We start from the raw sequence: 21,402 nt of genomic DNA, 5'->3' as shown, positions 1-21,402 counted from the left end.
TCTCCCATGGAACCATCCTGGATTCATCTCTACCTGCTGGATTCCTAAGGCTCTGTTTACATCTCTCATCTCTCAAGAAGGACCATCTTATTCTGCTCCATCATTTGTACATGTGTATATGGCTTCTCTCAGGCCCTGGGGGGTAAGATCTGTGCACCAAGCTCTGTGCTGGATCCTGATGCTGATTATCTCTAATCCTCACAACAAGCTAAGAGGAAGCACTGGCCCCATTTCACAGATGAGGAAACTGAGACTAAGTGAGGTGGTATCACTGGTCTGAGGATGGTCAGCTGCTAAATAGAAGAGCTGAAATCTGAATCAGATCATGTCCTTTCAAACCACTTCATAGCCTTTTGCTCTTTCACATCACACGGCCCAGGGGGTGACCGAAGATTATATCTGAAATGAATGCAACACTAAAATAACTCAAGTCTCGAAGGCCTCTATACCTAGACACAGAAGGATCGTATTATCTATGATTGTCAAGGCAACCTGAAAAGAAAATGGCCAAGTTGCCAGGAATGTGTAAATATGAGATGAAAGTATAAACTTACAGGCGTCCAAGAGGGCTTTGTAAGGTCAAGCAATATATATGGGAAAATATCAAACTAGAATTTATCAACATGATACCTGTAACTAGGTAATGCCTAAAACTTTTTAAAGTCCTTAAAAAATTTTTTTATAAAACTTGTTTATGGCAAATAGATGGGGAAAAGGTAGAAACAGTGACAGATTTTATTTTCTTGGGCTCAAAAATCACTGCAGACAGTGACTGCAGCCATGAAATTAAAAGATGCTTGCTCCTTGGGAGAAAAGCTGTGACAAACCTAAACAGTATACTAACAAGCAGAGACATCACTTTGCCAACAAAGGTCCATATAGTCAAAGCTATGGTTTTTCCACTAGTCATGTATGGATGTGAGAGTTGGACCATAAAGAAGGCAAAGTGCCGAAGAATTGATACTTTTGAATTGTGGTGCTGGAGAAGACTCTTGAGAGTCCCTTGGACTGCAAGGAGATCAAACCAGTCCATCCTAAAGGAGATCAGTCCTGAATATTCATTAGCAGGACTGATGCTAAAGCTGAATCTCCGATACTTTGGCCACCCGATACGAAGTGCCAACTCATTGGAAAAGACCCTGACACTGGGAAAGACTGAGAGCAGGAGGAGAAGGGGACAACGGAGGATTAGATGGTTGGATGGCATCACCGACTCAATGAACATGAGTTTGAGCAAGCTCCAGGAGATGGTGAAGGACAGGGAGGCCTGGCCTGCTGCAGTCCATGGAGTCGAAAAGAGCTGGACAGGACTTAGTGACTGAACAACGACAACAATGAAGTGTTTACAGATGAACTAATCTGAGGTCTAGGATCCGCTTTAGAATACCGGGAGATGGGGTGGGGTGTTGGGTGGAGGGGTGGCACAGGGAAGGGGTAAAGACCTAGCAAGACTGACTACCAGCTGACCCTGGCTGAACCTGGGGGTGGGAACATGAGGGTTCATTACATGGTGCTCTCTTCTACAAATTTTTGTTACTTGTGCATTAAGAAAAGAATCTAAAAGTAAATGATACTTCACCAAATGAAACACAGGCATTCTGTGACCATCATTATCACACCAGAATTAAAACAGCAACATATATGACTGCATACTTATGCAAAGTCCAGCATAAAGCAACAAATAAGACCTTTCAAATTAAAAAAAAAAAAAGAACTTTTAACAAACCTTAGAACTTAAATCAATGTTATCATAATTTGACCACATGCAACTCAAGAGTCACTACTCACCTCTTCCAAAGCACAAGCCTTTATTACTTCTTCATATCGTTCTTCTTCATATTTCTTCCCAAATAAAATGTTATTCTTCACAGTTCCTGGAAACACCCAGGGCTGCTGAGAAACATATGCGATCCTCCCGAGCACGCTGACCTTCCCCTGGCTTGGGGGCAGCTCCCCCAGAACAGCACTTAACAGTGATGACTGCAACAGACGGGAACACACACAGGTGAACAGGGTGCACTCAGAATGGAACATGCCCCGCAGCACAGCCGACCCCACCCTGGCGCTTGATACATGATATCAGAAGAGTATAAAGTACAGTTTTGATACTGCAGGAAAAAAAATTGGAAAAGAGCCATTATTGGTCACCATAAACTAAAGGTTGATAAGCAATATTAACACGATAACAATCTACTCTGCCTGAGTTCCCTCAGATGAAATGCTCTACTCAGCAAAGACTAAGAATGTTTAACATCCTTCACTAGCAGAGCAGACTAGCAGGACGTATATTTTCTGTATCTGATGTTTAATGCAGTTGCTCCTGCATCTGGGTATCTTTTATTTGACAAATAGTTGTTCTTAAAAAGCTATGTGGGGCTTCCCTGGTGGTCCAGTGGTTAAGAATCCACCTTGGATTGGGGGAAGGGATAGTTAGGGAGTTCAGGATGAACAGGTACACACTGCTGTATTTAAAATGGATCACCAGCAAGGACCTACTGCACAGCTCATGGCACTCCATTCACTGTTACATGGCAGCCTGAATGGGAGGGGATTTGGGGGAGGATGGATGCATGTGTATGGATGGCTGACATACACCCTTCACTGTTCACCTGATACTATCACAACATTGTTAACTGGCTACACCCCAGTACAAAAGGAAATGCTAAAAAAAAAAACAACAATAATTATATCCAGATAACAAACACTGAAAAAAAGAAGAATCCACCTTCCAATGCCATAGACTCTGGTTAGATCCCTGGCCCCTGGTGGGAGAATTAATACCCCACATGCCCAGGGCAACTGAGCCTACATGCCACAATTAGAGATGCTATGCACTGCAACAAAGACTCAATGCAGCCAAATACATAAATAAGTATATTTTTTAAAAAAGTAAGAACTATGTGTGAAGAATATATCCAAAGATTATTATTTAAAACAACTCTGAGGTTGTTGTATTTGAAGAACAAAAGTCCATCATGCCCAGGGAACTCAAATCCTGGGCTCTGTGACAACCTAGTGGGGTAGGATGGGATGAGAGGTGGGAAAGAGGTTCAAGAGAGAGGAAACATATGTATACCTATGGCTGTTGATTCATGTTGATGTATGGCAGAAACCAACACAATATTGTAAAGTGATTATCCTCCAATTAAAATTAAATTTTTAAAAAAGTCCTTCATGGAGGAAATCATCACTCTCTTGTGTGCACACCCCACATTTAGGTTTCTGTATTTTGCTGTACAAAACACAGGACACTAAATGCACATGTACATGTCCTTCATATCTCTTGTAACACACAGAAATGACATGCCTATGTCCACGCCATCAGAGCACTCACCACACTGGGCTGAAATAGTCTGCCTGCATATCTGTCTTGCCCCAGAAGCTGCTTGCCTCTGGTGGGCAGAGGTGTCAAGGTCTGGCTCATGTCTATATCTTTAGCTCCAGCATATGGTTGTACATTCCCTACACGTGCACTGATGGGACCAAGTCAAGTCACATGAAGAAATGCTCAGAACTTCCTGGAAGAGCCTTCACTACCTCCAGACTTCCTGGAGGGGCCGCCATGACAAAAAGAAGTCCCTACTGTCTCCGTCCATCCTGAACAGCTGCCACATAAATAATGTCCTTCATTGAGATGTGCAGACTCCCCACGAGCAGTTCCCAAGTATGTCACATGAAGCATCAAGAAGGAAAACACAGTGTGCATTTATCCCGATGTATTTTGCCATGAAATCTTTTTGCAAAACTAATGTTCCTAGAGAAACACCTTTCTAGATACACCCAATTCAAACTCAAACTGAGCCACACTCAGCTCTGGGCTCCACTCTGAGGACTGAATAGGGGCGGTGGCATTACATTAGGCTGACAAAAGGCATCATAACTTACCTTTCCTGCTCCCACAGGTCCGACTACAGCTAACAGTTCACTGGGTCTGACAGTAAAGGAAAGGCCTTGTAGGGTTGGGATTTCTGATTCCTGCAAATTAAAGTTTATAAAAATGTACTCATTTCGATAAAGTAATACACATTACTTTAAAAAGTAGAGAAAGTAACGTAATAGTCACTGATATCCTAACATTAACTCACATTTTTCTCCTTCCTATTTTAAGATACTGTGTCTCAAAGGCGTTTTCATCCAATCCTATGTCTTAGGGGGTTTGAAGTAGTTTTAAGTTGCCTTTAGGAAGCCTCTTTCTTTTACCAAATTTACATACGGATTCAGCTCTAGACACCCACAGAATTTAGTAGCAGAGATGACAAGGCACCTTCCCGAAATGCAAACTGAATGATGCATACTAGTTTATTAAAATAATGTACTTAAATACAATATCCAGTGTGGAATGTTTTTAATAATTTATAAGTTTTCATCAGGGCCCTTGGTTTTAACTGTCTCATTAATCTCCACAAAGCGGCAGCATAAGTACCTGGCATGCCTGGCCCTTTATTAAACAAATAAATTGAAAGTAAAAGTCACTCAGTCTTGTGATCACAACTCTTTGTGATCCCATGGCCTGTAAAGTCCATGGAATTCTCCAGGCCAGAATACTGGAGTGGATAGCCTTTCCCTTCTCTAGGGGATCTTCCCAACCCAGGGATTTAACCCAGGTCTCCCGCCTTGCAGGAGGATTCTTTACCAACTGAGCCACAGGGAAGCCCAAGAATAATGGATAGGTAGCCTATTCCTTCTCCAGGGGATCTTCCCGACCCAGAAATTGAACTGGGGTCTCCTGTATTGCAAATGGATTCTTTACCAACTGAGCTATAAGGGAAGCCCTAAATAGTTTGAAATCTCCACTAATCTCTCCATTTTCACTTGATAGAATGAAACTCAGTAATGTTCAGCAAGCAAAGAGGCACTTTATATTAAGAAGTCACTCTTGGTAAATTAACTCTTATAAGTAATCTTCAAAGCTCTAAAGAGAGCTTTAATTCAACACCTACAACAACAACAACAAAATGGGTAATAAAGAAATTAATTATGACACCATGGGTCAGAGTGATAAAGCCTCAATTTTGTACATGATACATGCATTATGTGTCCCGGCTAAACAGGGCAATAAGGTATTTCTACTGTAAGAAAAATATAAAACATGAAGGTATATGTGACAACACATAATCCAACTCAAAGGTGAAGGACAAAGTACTCCTCATGCTGGTCACAGGTCTCATTCCTGGGAGACTCAGGGTGTCTGTGTGTCTTTACATATCCTGAGTGTTAAGAAAATAGTAACTTCTATGTCAAAAAAATAAGTTTATATGTGATTAAGTAAAATGCTCAAAAGACTAAAAGCACACAGTTTGGATTAAAAGTCTGAATAATCTTCAAACTGAATTTTTTTTCTAGAAAAAAACTGAATTGCTTAAACAACATTCACATACTAAAAAAATGACAATAATTTTTCATCACCAAAAAAACTAGTTTCAGATTTTAAGAATGAAAAATCTGTCAAAAGAAACTACATTTTAATATACAAGAAACATTTTTTAAGCCTTTTAAGCTTCTCCACTTTCCCCCTTAGTCAGTCTCTCCATCAAAAGGCTTCCATAAGCCTCTTATCCATCTTCATCAGAGGGCAGACTGACTGAAAACCACAATCATAAAAAACTAACCAATCTGATCACATGGACCACAGCCTTGTTTAACTCAATGAAACTATGAGCCACGCTGTGTAGGGCCACCCAAGACAAACAGGTCATGGTGTAGAGTTCTGACAAAACGTGGTCCACTGGAGAAGAGAATGGCAAACTACTTCAGTATTCTTGCCTTGAGAACCCATGAACAATATGAAAAGGCAAAAAGATAGGACACTGAAAGATGAACTCCCCAGGTCGGTAGGTACCCAGTGTGCTACTGGAGATCAGTGGAGAAATAACTTCAGAAAGAATGAAGAGATGGAGCCAAAGCAAAAACAACACCCAGTTGTGGATGTGACTGGTGACAAAAGCAAAGTCCCGTGCTGGAAAGAGCAATATTGCATATGAACCTGGAATCAAGGCAAATTGGAAGTGGTCAAACAGGAGATGGTGAGAGTGAACATCGAAATTTTAGGAATCAGCAAAACAAAATGAATGGAATGGGTGAATTTAACTCAGATGACCATTATATCTACTACTGTGGTCAAGAATCCCTTAGAAGAAATGGAGTAGCCATCACAGTCAACAAAAGAGTCCGAAATGCAGTATTTGGATGCAATCTCAAAAATGATAGAATGATCTCTATTAGTTTCCAAGGCAAACCATTTAATATCATGGTAATCTAACTCTATGCCCTGAAGAAGTTGAATGGTTCTATGAAGACCTACAAGGCCTTCTAGAAAGTGAAGTGAAATCGCTCAGTTGTGTCCGACACTTTGCGATCCCATGGACTGTAGCCTACCAGACTCCTCTGTCCATGAGATTTTCCAGGCAAGAATACTGGAGTGGGTTGCCATTTCCTTCTCCAGGAGATCTTCTCGACCCAGGGATTGAACCCAGGTCTTCCACATTGTAGGTAGATGTGTTACTGTCTGAGCCACCAGAATTAATACCCAAAAAAGATGTCCTTTTCATTATAGGGGACAGGAATGCAAAAGTAGGAAGTCAAGAAATACCTAGACTAACAGGCAAATTTGGTTTTGGAGTACAGAATGAAGCAGGGCAAAGGACAATAGAGTTTTTCCAAGAGAACTCACTGCTCAAAGCAAACACCTTCTTCCAACAACACAAGAGAACGCTCTACACATGGACATCACCAGATGTTCAATACCGAAATCAGACTGATTATATTATTTGCAGCCAAAGATGGAGAAGCTCTATACAATCAGCAAAAAAAAAAAAAAAAAAGATGGGGAGCTGACTGTGGCTCAGATCATGAACTCCTTATTGCCAAATTCATACTTAAATTGAAAAAAGTAGGGAAAACCAGTAAACCATTCAGGTATGACCTAAATCAAATCCCTGTGATTATACAATAGACATGAGAAACAGATTCAAGGGATTAGATCTGATAGACAAAATGCTGGATGAACTATGGACAGAGATTTGTGACACTGTACAGGAGAAAGGGAGCAAGACCATCCCCAAGAAAAAGAAATGCAAAAAAGCAAAATGGCTGTCTGAGGAGGCCTTACAAATAGCTGAGAAAAGAAGAGAAGTGAAAAGCAAAGGAGAAAAGGAAAGATACATCCATTTGAATGTGGAGTTCCAAAGAATAGCAAGGAGAGATAAGAAAGCCTTCTTCAGTAATCAGTGCAAAGAAATAGAGGAAAACATTAGAATGGGAAAGACTACTGATCTCTTCAAGAAAATTAGAAATAACAAGGGAATATTTCATGCAAAAATGGGAACAATAAAGGACAGAAATGGTACAGACCTAACAGAAGCAGAAGACATTAAGAAGAGGTGGCAAGAATACACAGAAGAACTATACAAAAAATATCTTCACTACCCAGATAATCACGATGGTGTGATCATTCACCTAGAGCCAGACATCCTGGAATGTGAAGTCAAGTGGACCTTAGGAAGCATCACTACAAACAAAGCGTCTGGAGGTGATGGAATTCCAGCTGAGTTAGTCCAAATCCTAAGAGATGATGCTGTGAAAGTGCTGCACTCAATATGCCAGCAAATTTGGAAAACTCAGCAGTGGCCACAGGACTGGAAAAGGTCAGAGTTCATTTCAATCCCAAAGAAGGGCAATGCCAAAGAATGTTCAAACTACTACACAATTGCACTCATCTCACACACTAGTAAAGTAATGCTCAAAATTCTCCAAGCCAGCTTCAACAGTATGTGAACTGTGAACTTCCAGATGTTCAAGCTGGTTTTAGAAAAGGCAGAGGAACCAGAGATCAGATTGCCAACATCTGTTGGATTAACAAAAAAGTCAAAGAGTTCCATAAAAATATCTATTTCTGCTTTATTGACTATGCCAAAGCCTTTGACTGTGTGGATCACAATAAACTGTGGAAAATTCTTTAAGCAATGGGAATACCAGACCACCTGACCTGCCTCTTAAGAAATCTGTATACAGGTCAGGAAGCAACAGTTAGAACTGGATGTGGAACAACAGACTGGTTCCAAATAGGAAAAGGAGTACGTCAAGGCTGTATATTGTCACCCTGTTTATTTATCTTATATGCAGAGTACATTGTGAGAAATGCTGGGCTGGATGAAGCACAAACTGGAATCAAGATTGCCAGGAGAAATATGAATAACCTCAGATATGCAGATGACACCATCCTTATGGCAGAAAGCAAAGAATAACTAAAGAGCCTCTCTATGGAAGTGAAAGAGGAGAGTGAAAAAGTTGGCTTAAAGTTCAACATTCAGAAAACTAAGATCAAGGAATCTGGTCCCATCACTTCATGGCAAATAGATGGGGAAACAGTGAGAGAGTTTATTTTGGGGGGCTTCAAAATCATTGCAGATGGTGATTGCAGCCATGAAATTAAAAGATGCTTGCTTCTTGGAAGAAAAGCTATGACCAACCTAGACAGCATATTTTAGAGCAGAGACATCAATTTACCAACAAAGATCCATCTAGTCAAAGCTATGGTTTTTCCAGTAGTGATGTATAGATGTGAGAGTGGACTATAAAGAAAGCTGAGAGCAGAAGAATTGATGCTTTTGAACTGTGGTGTTGGAGAAGACTCTTGAGAGTCCCTTGGATTGCAAGGAGATCCAACCAGTCCATCCCAAAGGAGATCATCCCTGAATATTCATTGGAAGGACAGATGTTGAAGCTGAATCTCCAATACTTTGGCCACCTGATGCAAAAAATTGACTCATTTGAAAAGACCCTGATGTTGGGAAAGATTGAAGTCAGGAGAAGAAGGGGATGACAGAGGATGAGATGGTTGGATGGCATCACTGAATCAATGGACATAAGTTTAAGTAAGCTCCAGGAGTTTATGATGGACAGGGAGGCCTGGCGTGCTGCAGTCCATGGGGTCGCAAAGAGCTGGACATGACTGAGCGACTGAACTGAACTCCTTTCTTCCTGCCTGACACTTGGGATTCCTATTTTACTGCTTTTCACCTAGTTATGACAGCAAAATAGTGAACCAACTACAAACATCAACTTCCTATCACAGCCCCTCAGTCTGTCAAGGACAGAGTTCCTTCCGTGTTCAGGCCTCAGGATCGCGCACTGCTCCGGGGTGACCAGAAGGGGGCAGCACTCGACAGCTCATGGCTGCTGGGTCCCTCCCCCACTGGTTATCCGGGCTCAGGGAACACTGACTCAATAAAGATCATCATCTAAGCTACTACTCTGTGCAGACACGGTTCAAAACCCTGCACCTTGAGATCTGGAGGCTCCCACAAGACCTTTGTTTTGCTTATTCTTTTTTTTATTATTTTGGCTGCTGCTCTGGGTCTTTGTTGGGGTATGGGGGCTTAGTCGGAGAAGGCAATGGCACCCCACTCCAGTACTCTTGCCTGGAAAATCCCATGGATGGAGGAGCCTGGTAGGCTGCAGTCCATGGGGTCGCTAGGAGTTGGACACGACTGAGCGACTTCACTTTCACTTTTCACTTTCATGCATTGGAGAAGGAAATGGCAAGCCACTCCAGTGTTCTTGCTTGCCTGGAGAATCCCAGGGAGAGGGGAGCCTGGTGGGCTGCCATCTCTGGGGTCGCACAGAGTCCGACACGACTGAAGCGACTTAGCAGCAGCAGCAGGGGGCTTAGTTACTCCATAGCATGTGAGATCTTAGTTCCTCAACCAGGGATGGAACCAGAGTCCCCTGTATTGGAAGGTGGATTCTGAACCACTGGACCACCAGATAAGTCCCTGGAACCATTTATTTTAAATCTTAAAGATCAAGACCAAGTCACATCATTTCATGAATGAGACCTGAGTACCTGAGAACTGCCCCCACCTGCCCATCTGGCTGTCTAGGGGAGCAGATTACAGAGCTCATGTCTGTCTCCTGCCTCCCAGCCCAGCAGGGGCTTCATTCAGACTCAGCTTTTCTCCAAAACCCTAAATGCCTTCCCCTTCCCCTCCAAGGACTCTCTCACCTATGACCTAACCTGACAGCCCTAATTACTAATGACCCCAGCAAGGGACACAGTCCTTCCATAGGCAAGGCCAGGGCAACAGAACAGGGTGTTCTGGACTACAGAACAGGCAGCAGAACAGGGTGTTCTGGACTACACAGAAGTCTGTGACCATGTTATTAAGCTCTTGAAAGAACAAGATAGTTCATTTTTAAATGCTGCATCCTGCTGCTGCTGCTAAGTCACTTCAGTTGTGTCTGACTCTGTGCAACCCTATAGAAAGCAGCCCAGCAGGCTCCCCTGTCTCTGGGATTCTCCAGGCAAGAAGACTGGAGTGGGTTGCCATTTCCTTCTCCAATGCATGAAAGTGAGAAGTGAAAGTGAAGTCGCTCAGTCGTGTCTGACCCTCAGCGACCCCATGGACTGCAGGGCACCAGGCTCCTCCGTCCATGTGATTTTCCAGGCAAGAGTACTGGCGTGGGGTGCCATTGCTCCATAGTTTGGTACAAAAGCAATTCAGCGGACACCTGCTCACACTGGGGGAGAGGATGCAGGGGACAGAAGGATGGACGCAGCGATGGGTCCACATGAACACCTGCACAGAGGACGTATTGTCGGGCTCTCCCACCTGCTGCTCTGGGCCACGGGCTGCCTGGCCATGCTCTGTGTGATGACCGGCTCAGGGCACCACCCTGGCCCTGACGTGACTACAGCTCAGCCTTACTGAGCACCACCACTCAGTGCCGCCACTCCTCAGGAGCACCTCTCCAGCCCCAGAAATCTGGGAAACCACAACAGCTATGTTTCCTGTTTTGATGCTAAGACTGCTAATACTACCTGCTTTTGGACTGAATGAAAGGTAAGACCTACTGTTTACATAATTCAAAGTTAGTGACTGCCAGGTGGTGAACACAGAATTCTTTCTGTATCTGTGCCTGCTGTCACACCATTGCCAACCAATTTGAGAGCTAACACCACAACTCTGCCTTCCCCTCCACAGCTCCCACTGCAGCTGCCACATCAGGTGTAACTAAAACCACTAACTCTGAGCTCACAACCCATGCCAAAGTCTGCCTCTGATGCAGCCAGGTTCTTTGGAGGAACTGTCCTTTCTTGGGTGTGTAGGCTGTAATTTTCTTTCTCTATAGATTTGCAAATCTAAAAACAAAAAATTACCACACCCTATGGGCTTCCTTGATGACTCAGATGGTAGAGAATCCACCTACAATGTGCCGAGACCCAAGTTTGATCCCTGGGTAGGGAAGATCCTCCTGGAGAAGGGAATGGCAACCCACTCCAGTATTCTTGCCTGGAGAATTCCATGGACAGAAGAGCCTGGCGGGCTATAGTCCATGGAATCACAAAGAGTTGGACCCAACTGAGCAACTAACACTAACCCCACCCTCTGAAAACAGACCTGCTAAATTAACAAGGGCTGGAGTGTAACTCACTGAAACCAAAATATCATCTTTCAATATGTCCCACATGGAAGATGCTATTCTGGGATCTTTAATTTTTCAAGGGATGCATATCGGAGCATTGCTCTTGAAGAAAAATCAGTTAAATCATTTTGCTCAAGGGGAATATTTAAAGTGCTCTGCATGAATATTTGTGGCTGCTTCTTTTACCTTAAATGGCTGCTGCTGTGGGATTAGATTCTCTCTTCTTTACATGCCAAATGTAAGTCTGTAAGTGATGGAAAACACTGTCCTGTGAGGACAGCCTATGACCCTTTTGCAGGTGCAGTGAAAGTCACTTAGCAGTCCCTAGGCAACATTACTAGAGTGGGTTGCCATTCCCTTTTCCAGGGGATCTTCCCAACCTAGGAACTGAACCTGGGTCTCCTGCACTGCAGGCAGATTCTTTACCATGGATCCACCATGGAAGCCCAATATTGTAAAGTAATTAGCCTCCAATTAAAATTCTTTTAAAAAGAAGTCATTTTAAAGCCTGAAAGATGCATTATTTTTATTCAAACTCAGGATGTACTTTAGTGACCAGAATTTAGAAGAAGGTGCTAAATGAGCATCAATCAGGTGGATTTTTGGCTATCATTTAAAAAGTGGAATAAATTTTAAAATTTAGTATCCTTAGAGTAAAATTTTGTGCTTGATAACAGTTATTTTTTATACATGGAAAAATGATGCCACATTCCAGATTTAAAGAAATGAATGGAAAGGACACAAAAATAGTTAAGTACAACAGATTATTGTTCATACTTATAAAGCACTTTGTATCATTCAGAAATTAAAGAACAATGCCTTAAAGTCTAGACCTAACCTAAAATGCTGGTGATTTGCTATTTCACATTAAAGAAGGGAAAAGTTGGTCTGAGGATGTAACTGTTGATGTGGGCAATAAAAAATCTGCTCTAAGATACTACACTGTTATAACTGAAAACTTACCTACTTTATTTCAAGCCTGAGTAACTTAAACAATTTATATGAAGTCAAAAGCCTTCATCTATGGAACCACGCTAAATTTTTCTTATGACTGTTAAAAAGTATAAAGTTGATTTAATTATATTTTCCTTTGTACTTCAAAAAAGTATCCTAACTGTTGTACCTTAAGATTTTCACCAAGCTTTCTTAAAATGTAACTTTTATGAGGCAAGAAAGAAGTTGTTTTAGAATCATTTACTAACTCTTTAACGAGACAATCATTTTAAGTTTTGACACAGAAAATGTGAACAGTGTAATTTCAGAAAAAAATTTTAGTTGATCAGATTACTGTTGATTTTTAATGATGATTGTGCTAGGTAAAATAGATAGTACTTTTTATTTCTTCTCACCTATCTTTTTTTTTCTTAGTTCCAATTCCTGTGGTATGGTAAGCATGCATACTTTCATCTCTTTAGTTTCCTTATGAATCACCAGTTTTTTCAGGTTTAGAGGGATCCTTCTTCCCTGCCTTTGACACACAGGATTAGTTCAGGGACTTAAGTCAGTTTAAAATGAGCTTTTGCTCATTAAGGCTCCAAGTCATTAAGGCTTTTTTGTTTTAGTTTCCCTACCCTACAATGGCTGAATTTAGCACTTGGTTTTCAATATTATATAGTAAGAAACGACAAGTTGCTCTTGACATTTCTTAAGCCAAAGTTCCTTACATTTAAACAATTAAAGATTCATAAAATGAAGATTTACTATTTCTTCATTGCTTGCTGGTACAGCTATAGTTTGTTTTACTCGCAAGTTTATACATATCCCTAATGTTTTCAAGTGCCTTAATTGTTTAATATCTCTGGCTTCAAAGGTTTCTGGGAAAAGATATGCTTACCTCACATTTTTGTGTCTCCCTCAGTCGTGACAGTCTAGGTACCTCACAAAAAATGTTATTATGGTGCCATGGCTGTTAGTTTTTAGTGAGTGCTATTAGAGACTAGATTCAGTTGAAAATATTTAGAATTTCTATTCCATGAAAGTGGTAAAAATTAGCTGCAATACCATAATCATCATTTACCTAGATAGGAATACCTTTGCTTTGCTCAGTCACTCTGCAACCCTATGGACTCTACCCACCAGGCTCTTCTATCCATGGGATTCTCCAGGCAAGAATACTGGAGGGAGTTGCCATTTCCTTCTCCAAGGAAACTTTGCCACACAATAATGTTCACATTTTCATCTATTTTTGTGAAAATGTAGCTGATGAAGACTCTCATCTCTGTAATTTTGAATTCTGCTCTAACAGAATCATAATATCCCATTAGTTAGATTTTACAAGAACCTTACAACAGAACTCACAGCCTTTTCCCCTCTTCCTTCAGCAGTTTAGTATCTTGAATTAGTAATAATGTGTTTTTTTTTTTTTAACTCTAGAAGCTATATAGAAACCTTTTCAGATTTTTCATCTGATTTATTAACATGGACTGTAGTACAACTAAAATCCCTTATTCTACCCTACAGGCATTTGCTGCACAGGCAGACTGCTGCATACAGATATTTTTATTTCAGTTAATCAATAACTGCAGAACATATACTGAACTGATTTAAAGTAAATCTACATGTTTGCTTGGAACAAAAGAAATCTGCTCATAAGTTCATACAAAGTATGTGTTAGCATTTACATAAAATGGTCTTTATAATGGAATTTTAGTGGTGCTTTCTATAAATGCTTCAAGAGCATTATGACGAGAAACACCAACCAGAAGGTAAATCCACTGTATTAAGGTAGCAGAAGCTCTCAGGTTAGATCAGACACCTTGTGTGAGTTTCCATGGACAGAAGGTACAGGGATGTGGTTTCATGTATCTAGGAACAAACCACTGGTTGTCGGTGGGGACGGCAGCTGCTGAGTCAGAAGCAGGTGAACAGGATGCAGGTGGCACCACAGAGTCACAGGCACGGAAGACAGGGTGAGTCTACAGTCAGGACACGTGCTCTGTGATCCCCACTCTGACAGCCCGGCTCCTGGGCTCTGCTCTGGAGGGTGGACCCTCTGGTGGAGGCGCCGCCTCCCTGAGTCCCTCCAGCCCTGGGGGTGGCAGCAGCTTCCTGCCTTTGATAACCCCTGGGTTGTCTCGAGCACCACCATTTTGCCCTTACTGCTTTTTTCTCCCTCTTTTATCATCTGCGTAACTAATTCCCTGCATGGAACTCCCTCTCCAGTGGTGGGGTTCTGTTTTCCTAACCAATCCTCACTGATACAGGAGGGTGAGCACAGAAGACCACGGAACCGGGGAGCAGCGGGGCATTTCAGTTGGTAAAGGGGCTGCACTGGGCGTGTGATACTGACAACTTCTTGAGACCAGACCCTGTTGTTTTTTCTGTTTGACTGAACCTAACAAATAATAACCCTGTATACGAGACAGCAAAAGAGACACTGATGTATAGAACAGTCTTTTGGACTCTTTGGGAGAGGGAGAGGGTGGGATGATATGGGAAAATGGCATTGAAATATGTATAATATCATATATGTAACGAGTCGCCAGTCCAGGTTCGATGCACGATACTGGATGCTTAGGGCTGGTGCACTGGGACGACCCAGAGGGATGGTATGGGGAGGGAGGAGGGAGGAGGGTTCAGGATGGGGAACACATGTATACCTGTGGCAGATTCATTTTGATATTTGGAAAAACCAATACAATATTATAAAGTTTAAAAATAAAACAAAATTTAAAAAAATAAATAAATAAATAAAAGAAGACCAAAAAAAAAAAAGAAACCAAATAAGGTGATGGACAGGGAGGCCTGGCATGCTGCGATTCATGGGGGTCACAAAGAGTCAGACACGACTGAGCTGAACTGAACTGACTGAACTGAAAAGTGTTGGAAATCACTAGCTCTCCTAGTCAGCTTCCACACAATGTAATCCTTTTACTAGGAATCACTGGTGCTCATTATGATCACCTGCTGTCTCCTCCTACCCTGGATGCCACCAAAGTATTCAGAACCATCCAGAAGCTCAGGATGGGAGAGCCCCCACTCTACCCCACAGCAAAGATCCAGATCATGGCCTCATTCTGTGTATAATAAACTGGTCTGAGAATCAAGGCAAAAAATATATGCTGATTCCCAAAAGCCTCTTTAAAAACTAGTTATTTTTCAGATAACCCATATCACATTGCAGCATTTTGTCTGTCCAATTCTGTAAATGCTAACATTACAAATGTATGGACTTTAAGTTCAAAATGTGCTAATACTTTGAAAGCTCTCTTGAAAATGAGAGAGACAGCAACATGTCAAACATCTTAGGTTGATATTATAATCTCCATTACATACAAACATTAGTCCCTATTTTGAATAATTTTGTAACATACTTTTAGTAAATGAGCAAGTCACATTTTACACCATGGGTAAAATCTAAAAATTCTCCAGTGAATCTTAGTCACAGTTGTCTGTTAGCAGTCATGATCTTGGAATGGAAGATCTGTTACCTCATCCCAAAAAGCAGTGAAATCTTGCATGTCCACCATCACTTCACCCTCTGATAGCAGCTGAGTGTTGACCTGTGGTATTTCATCAAGTAATAAAAAATTCTATAGAAATGAGGCAAAAAAAAAAAACCAGATTGTAAAAAAACAGATTGTTAAACTGCAGGAAGAAAGCACAAACAAAAACAATTGCTTTCCTGGGATTTGCAAACTTTGAACAGTCTAAATATGTTTTGCTAATTGTTCTTAAAGTATTAGTTCACATCAAAACATATTATGCAATACATGAGACTCCAGTTCGATTCCTGGGTTGGGAAGATCCGCTGGAGAAGGGTTAGTCTACCCACTCCAGCTGTGGCTTCCCTTGTGGCTCAGCTGGTATAGAATCCACCTGCAATGCAGGAGACCTGGGTTTGATCCCTGGGTTGGGAAGATGCCCTGGAGAAGGGAAAGGCTACCCATTCCAGTATGCTGGCCTGGAGAATTCCACAGAATGTATAGTCCATAGGGTTGCTAAGAGTCAGACACAACTGACCAACTTTCACTTTCACTCAGAACATATTAAATAATGTATGGAAAAATATATTACATAATTGTTATTATTACATAATTAATAATTACTATTATTACAGCTCATGGTATATATCAATATAATCATATAATATAGTGTATTTGTTGTTGCTCAGTCACTAAATCGTGTCTGACTCTTTGCAATCCCATGGATTGCAGCACTCCAGGATCCCCTGTCCATCACTATCTCCAAGAGTTTGCTCAGACTCATGTCTGTTGAGTCAGTGATGCTATCCAACCATCTCATCCTCTTTCGTCCCCTTCTCCTCTTGCCCTCAATCTTTCCCAGCATCAGGGTCTTTTCCAATGAGTTGGCTCTTGGCATTAGATAGCCAAAGTATTGGAGCTTCAGCATCAGACCTTCCAATGAATATTCAGGGTTGATTTCCTTTAGGATTGGCTGGTTTGATCTCCTTGCAGTCCAAGGGGCTCTCAAGAGTCTTCTCCAGTACCACAGTTCAAACCATCAATTCTTCGGTGCTCAGCTTTCTTTATGGTCCAACACTCACATCTATACATGACTAGTGGAAAAACCATACTTTTAACTATAGGGAACGTTGTTGGCAAAGTAATGTCTCTGCTTTTTAATACACTGTCTAGAATTGTCATAGCTTTTCTTCAAAGAAGCAAGGGTCTTTGAATTTCACGGCTGCAATCATCACCTTCAGTGATTTTGGAGCCCAAGAAAATAAAGTCTGTTTCTGTTTCCATTGTTTCCCCATCTATTGCCATGAAGTAATGGGATGAGATGCCATGATTGTAGTTTTCTGAATGCTGAGTTTTAAGTCAGCATTTTCACTCTCCTCTTTCACCTTCATCAAGAGGCTCTTTAGTTCCTCTTCACTTTCTGCCATAAGGGTGGTGTCATTTGCATGTCTGAGGTTATTGATATCTCTCCCAGCAATCTTGATTCCAGCTTGAGCTTCATCCAGCCCAACATTTCTCATGATGTACTCTGCATATAAGTTAAAAAAGCAAGGTTACAATATATAGCCTTCATGTACTCCTTTTCCAAATTGGAACCAGCCCATTATTCCATGACCAGTTCTAACTGTTGCCTCTTGACTTGCATACAAGTTTGACAGGAGACAGGTAAGGTGATTTGATATTCCCATCTCTTTCATGATTTTCCAGTTTGTTGTGATCCACACACTCAAAGGCTTTAGAGTAGTCAATGAAGCAATAGCAGATATTTTTCTGGAATTCTCTTGTTTTTCTATGATCCAACGGATGCTGGAAATTTGATCTCTGGTTCCTTTGCCTTTTCTAAATCCAGCTTGTATATCTGGAACTTCTTGGTTCACATAATGGTGGGAATTATAAATGTGAAAAAAAAGAGGGCAGTTAGAGGATTAAGCAGTAAATAAAGAGGGGACAGGGATGAAAAGGCAGATGCAAAAGGTGGCTCAGATATCAACAAGCAAAACATCTGTAGAGGAAAGAACTCATTTTTGAACACAGAGAATTAAGTGAATCTGAGGCCATTCTTCCTGTCCAAGGAGCAGGGAGCTCTCAGCAAGTTCCTCCCCTCCCGGCCCAGAGAGGAATCCTGTACCCCAGGACTGCACAGTCACTTCCTGGTCACTGGAGTCAGCACAGGAGATGCACTCTGTTTGCTTCTCCTGCTTTTACACATTGTAGTCACTCTGCAGGCATCACTACACAAGAGCTCTGTGCTACTGCTACTTATATATACTACTGTCCCTACAAGAGAACCATTCTTATGATATCTGTAATGCACTCTACCTAAGAAGAAAAGGGAGTATCTACAACATTCTGGGAAGACTGCCAGCTTTGGCACTGAGAGAGCTAAATATCTCCTAACTGGAACACAGTGATACCAAACAAAAGGGCATTTTACAAAAAATCCACCGAAAACTGAAAACAATTATTTGTCCCCAAACCTTGATTCTTCGGATGCTGACAACAGCCTCTGACACCTTCTCGACTGCCATGGGGAAGTAAAGGGTGCTCGAGAACCGCAGAGCCTCAATCAGCATCACCACCACAAACACCTGGCTGGCTGTGATCCGGTTGTCAAGGAGCTCATTGGTGATGAAGGTGACAAAAATCATAATTTTGCTGATAGCGAAAAATGATGCCAAATTCATGCCCCTAAGGTAGGAACTTTTCAGAATCCTGGAAATTTCCTTCCTGAAAAGAGAGTAGGAAAGAGGTTTTAAAAGAAGCATCGACATCCAAGGCATGAATTCAAGCCCTCACATGGAGACACTACACAGGGCATGCCTGGGGCTCCGTCCCAACACCAGGACACACACTTCATCACCACTTCACTCTTCCAACTAAAGAGAGGCTTCATGTCACCCTTTTAAACACTGTTGGTCAATTGGACTGGGTTTGAACATTCTTTCAACAAGCATTCATAACCACAAGTCCTGGGCCATGCTCCCCACTGTTAACAGAAAGACACAGTCCGTCCCTTCCAGGAACTCATGAACTTGTGGGAGAAGAGAATAAGACACCCCCAAATTGTGAGACACCAAGACATTAGACAGAGGCAGACACCATGGCCACCCTGGAAGCACATGTCCTGGCTATTGTAAATAGTGCTGCAATGAGCATTGAGGTACATGTGTCTTTTTGAATTCTGGTTTGCTCAGGGCATATGCCCAGTAGTGGGATGGCTGTGTCATATGGTGGATTTATTCCTAATTTTCTAAGGAATCTCCACCCTCTTTTCCACAATAGGTGTGCCAATTTGCACTCCTACCACAGTGCAGGAGGGTACTGTTTGTAGACTTTTTGTTGATGGCCATGCCTACCAGTGTGAGGTGATACTTCATTGTAGCCTTGATTTGAATTTCTCTAAGAAAGAGTGATGTTGAGCATTTTTCATGTGTTTATTGGCTATCTGTTTGTCTTCAGAAGCATATATAATTTTTACTTTAAGAAGATTGTAAGTGGAACAGCAGGTTAAAACGACATTTCCCCTCTTCCACTTAACCCTCCTGCCACATGTAAGGTATGGAGTTCATAGTATTTAAGCTCATCTTCATGTGAAAACTTGGTAAGACTTCTAATTTCAGTCAGTAAAAATAGAGGGGAAAGTACAAAAATATGGTGTGATATGCACAAAAACTTACCTTCTCAGTCTGGTAATAAGGTCTATAAATGACTTTTCCCAAGCATTCATTTTTACTGTTCTGATGCCAGTTATGACTTCACTCATGGTCCTGATCCTGTCGTCTGTGAGAGCTGCAGTCTTACTCCTGAGGGGACAGACGAGATGAGCCTCAGTGACCACAGCCCAACTTTCTTCAGCAGCTGCAGAAGCAGCAGGGGGCACAGGGAGGGACCAGGGATTGATGATTCCCTACAGCTCTTCTGTGCTGACATCACAGGCAGGTCGTTCTCAAAGTGCAAATGGAGAAAAAGACTTTTAGAAGTCAACCACTCAGCCCAACTCAAGGAGTAACTTGGAGAACTCGCAGTACTGGCTGAGGAAGACCCAAAGTAAGTCAGGTATAAACTCTCTGCCCAAGGAGGTCACAGTTGGACAGGGAAGGCAAAAATACACTGAATCTAACAGGAAGACAGTCTCTGTGCTATGATAAAATAGGAGAGAAGTGCTGGGGAGCAGAAAAGATGGGACTGTGAATTCTACCAGGAAAGCAGAACAAGAAGAAATTCAGAGACCTGATAGCACTGGAACAGGGCCTCGAAGGATAAGGAACATCTCTTCACAGCCGACAGGAAAGGAAGTTGCAAATAGACAAAAATATCACATGTAAAGTCATAAAAAAAAAAAAAAAAGAAGAGAAATCTCAAGGGGGAAAAAAAAACTTCAAAGAGCACAATACCTCCATCACCTAACAACCTGGACAATGACCCACCTCCAACCCTCTGGGATCTGCTTCAGGTCTATCTCTTTGCCATTAGGTCCTTCATCACCAGCCACTGTTCTATCACATATTCTGCTGGGACTGTGGGGCTTTACAAAGACATAGTTAATTAAGATTGACCTTGTCCTTGAGGCATTTATAAGTTAGTGGAAACACTGAATTAAAAACAAGACAAAAAAATAGGTACCTGAAAATTGCTCTAACATAAGAATAACAAAAATACATGCAGTTAAATTTGAATCTATGGGATTATTACTATTTAATAAAGTTTACATAACATCAATGTAGGTATATTCTGCTCAAGGACATTCCACTTATTCAGCTATGGTAGTGGGAGGAGCCAGTGAGTGCCATCTCCTTTCCCTCTTCAAGATCAGCCTTCAGCTTAAGGCTGGAGCCTCCACCTGCAAAGCCTGAAGGGTCTACAATGCACTCAAAGAAGAGACCAGAGAAGGCATTGGTTTTGTTTTTGAACACAAGCATCGAGCAGACGGTGCATGTTACTAAGCACATATCACCTATTTTTTAAACCAGTGTTTCTCTTACCGGAGTGATGAAAACAACATCCCGAAGCAGCTTTGCAAAAGCAGAAGAATAATGAGAACCGCCATCCCGGCAAGACACGACATTCCTATTTCCTTCCAGAGCAGGGCGGTCACTGCGACAGCCTGCAGTGGTCCCATCCACAGATAGTGCAAGAACATCGCTACCTTAAAAGAGAAAGACAACAGTGTAGAAACAATCTACTCTGAAGGAACAGACAGGAATCTAAACAGAAATGATCTTAGTGAGTTTTACACCTGCTGAAGGAGAAATCCAAGTGTCCACCCCAGATGACGCTGTTCTGGGGAAGCACAGGGCCGGCCTCAGGGACATCCAGGGAGAACCTGACCAGCACCACTGACAGAAGATGTTGATTTTGTCCACAACACAGATGAGCTCAGGGCTTCCCCAAACTCTCTCTGTCCCAAAATTCAGCCCCATCTCCCCAGAAGAGCCTATATTATGGTACCTACCACGCTTTCCAATAACTGCTTGTGCATTTACCTTTCGGACAGGCTGTGGCCTTTCCAGGGCAGAAATTAAGGCTTATTCATCCTTCAAATTAAGTAGAGGCC

The 21,402-nt window shown here is 41.9% G+C and overlaps 1 protein-coding gene across 1 annotated transcript in view; it reads right to left on the bottom strand.

Moving 5' to 3' along the window:
* Window positions 1-21,268, bottom strand: part of LOC147361875 (ATP-binding cassette sub-family C member 4-like) — a 122,192-nt gene extending 100,924 nt beyond the window's left edge. The window contains exons 1-7 of the mRNA XM_086328419.1: window positions 21,083-21,268; window positions 20,831-20,994; window positions 19,526-19,651; window positions 18,326-18,575; window positions 15,855-15,956; window positions 3,886-3,975; window positions 1,789-1,980 (exon numbers count right to left, since the gene is read on the bottom strand). Of these exons, the coding sequence (XP_086184545.1) occupies window positions 1,789-1,980; window positions 3,886-3,975; window positions 15,855-15,956; window positions 18,326-18,575; window positions 19,526-19,651; window positions 20,831-20,994; window positions 21,083-21,268 (1,110 nt within the window). The remainder of the gene's footprint in view (window positions 1-1,788; window positions 1,981-3,885; window positions 3,976-15,854; window positions 15,957-18,325; window positions 18,576-19,525; window positions 19,652-20,830; window positions 20,995-21,082) is intronic.
* Between the last annotated feature and the right edge of the window lie 134 nt (window positions 21,269-21,402).

This window comes from Bos grunniens, chromosome 12 (genome assembly GCF_055505025.1).
Source record: "Bos grunniens cultivar Pamir isolate PY7600 chromosome 12, Bosgru_T2T1.0, whole genome shotgun sequence".
In the NCBI taxonomy this organism is placed as follows: domain Eukaryota; kingdom Metazoa; phylum Chordata; class Mammalia; order Artiodactyla; family Bovidae; genus Bos; species Bos grunniens.
The sequence above is the reverse complement of the archived record's forward strand: the minus strand, read 5'-3'. Positions and strand labels throughout refer to the sequence as shown.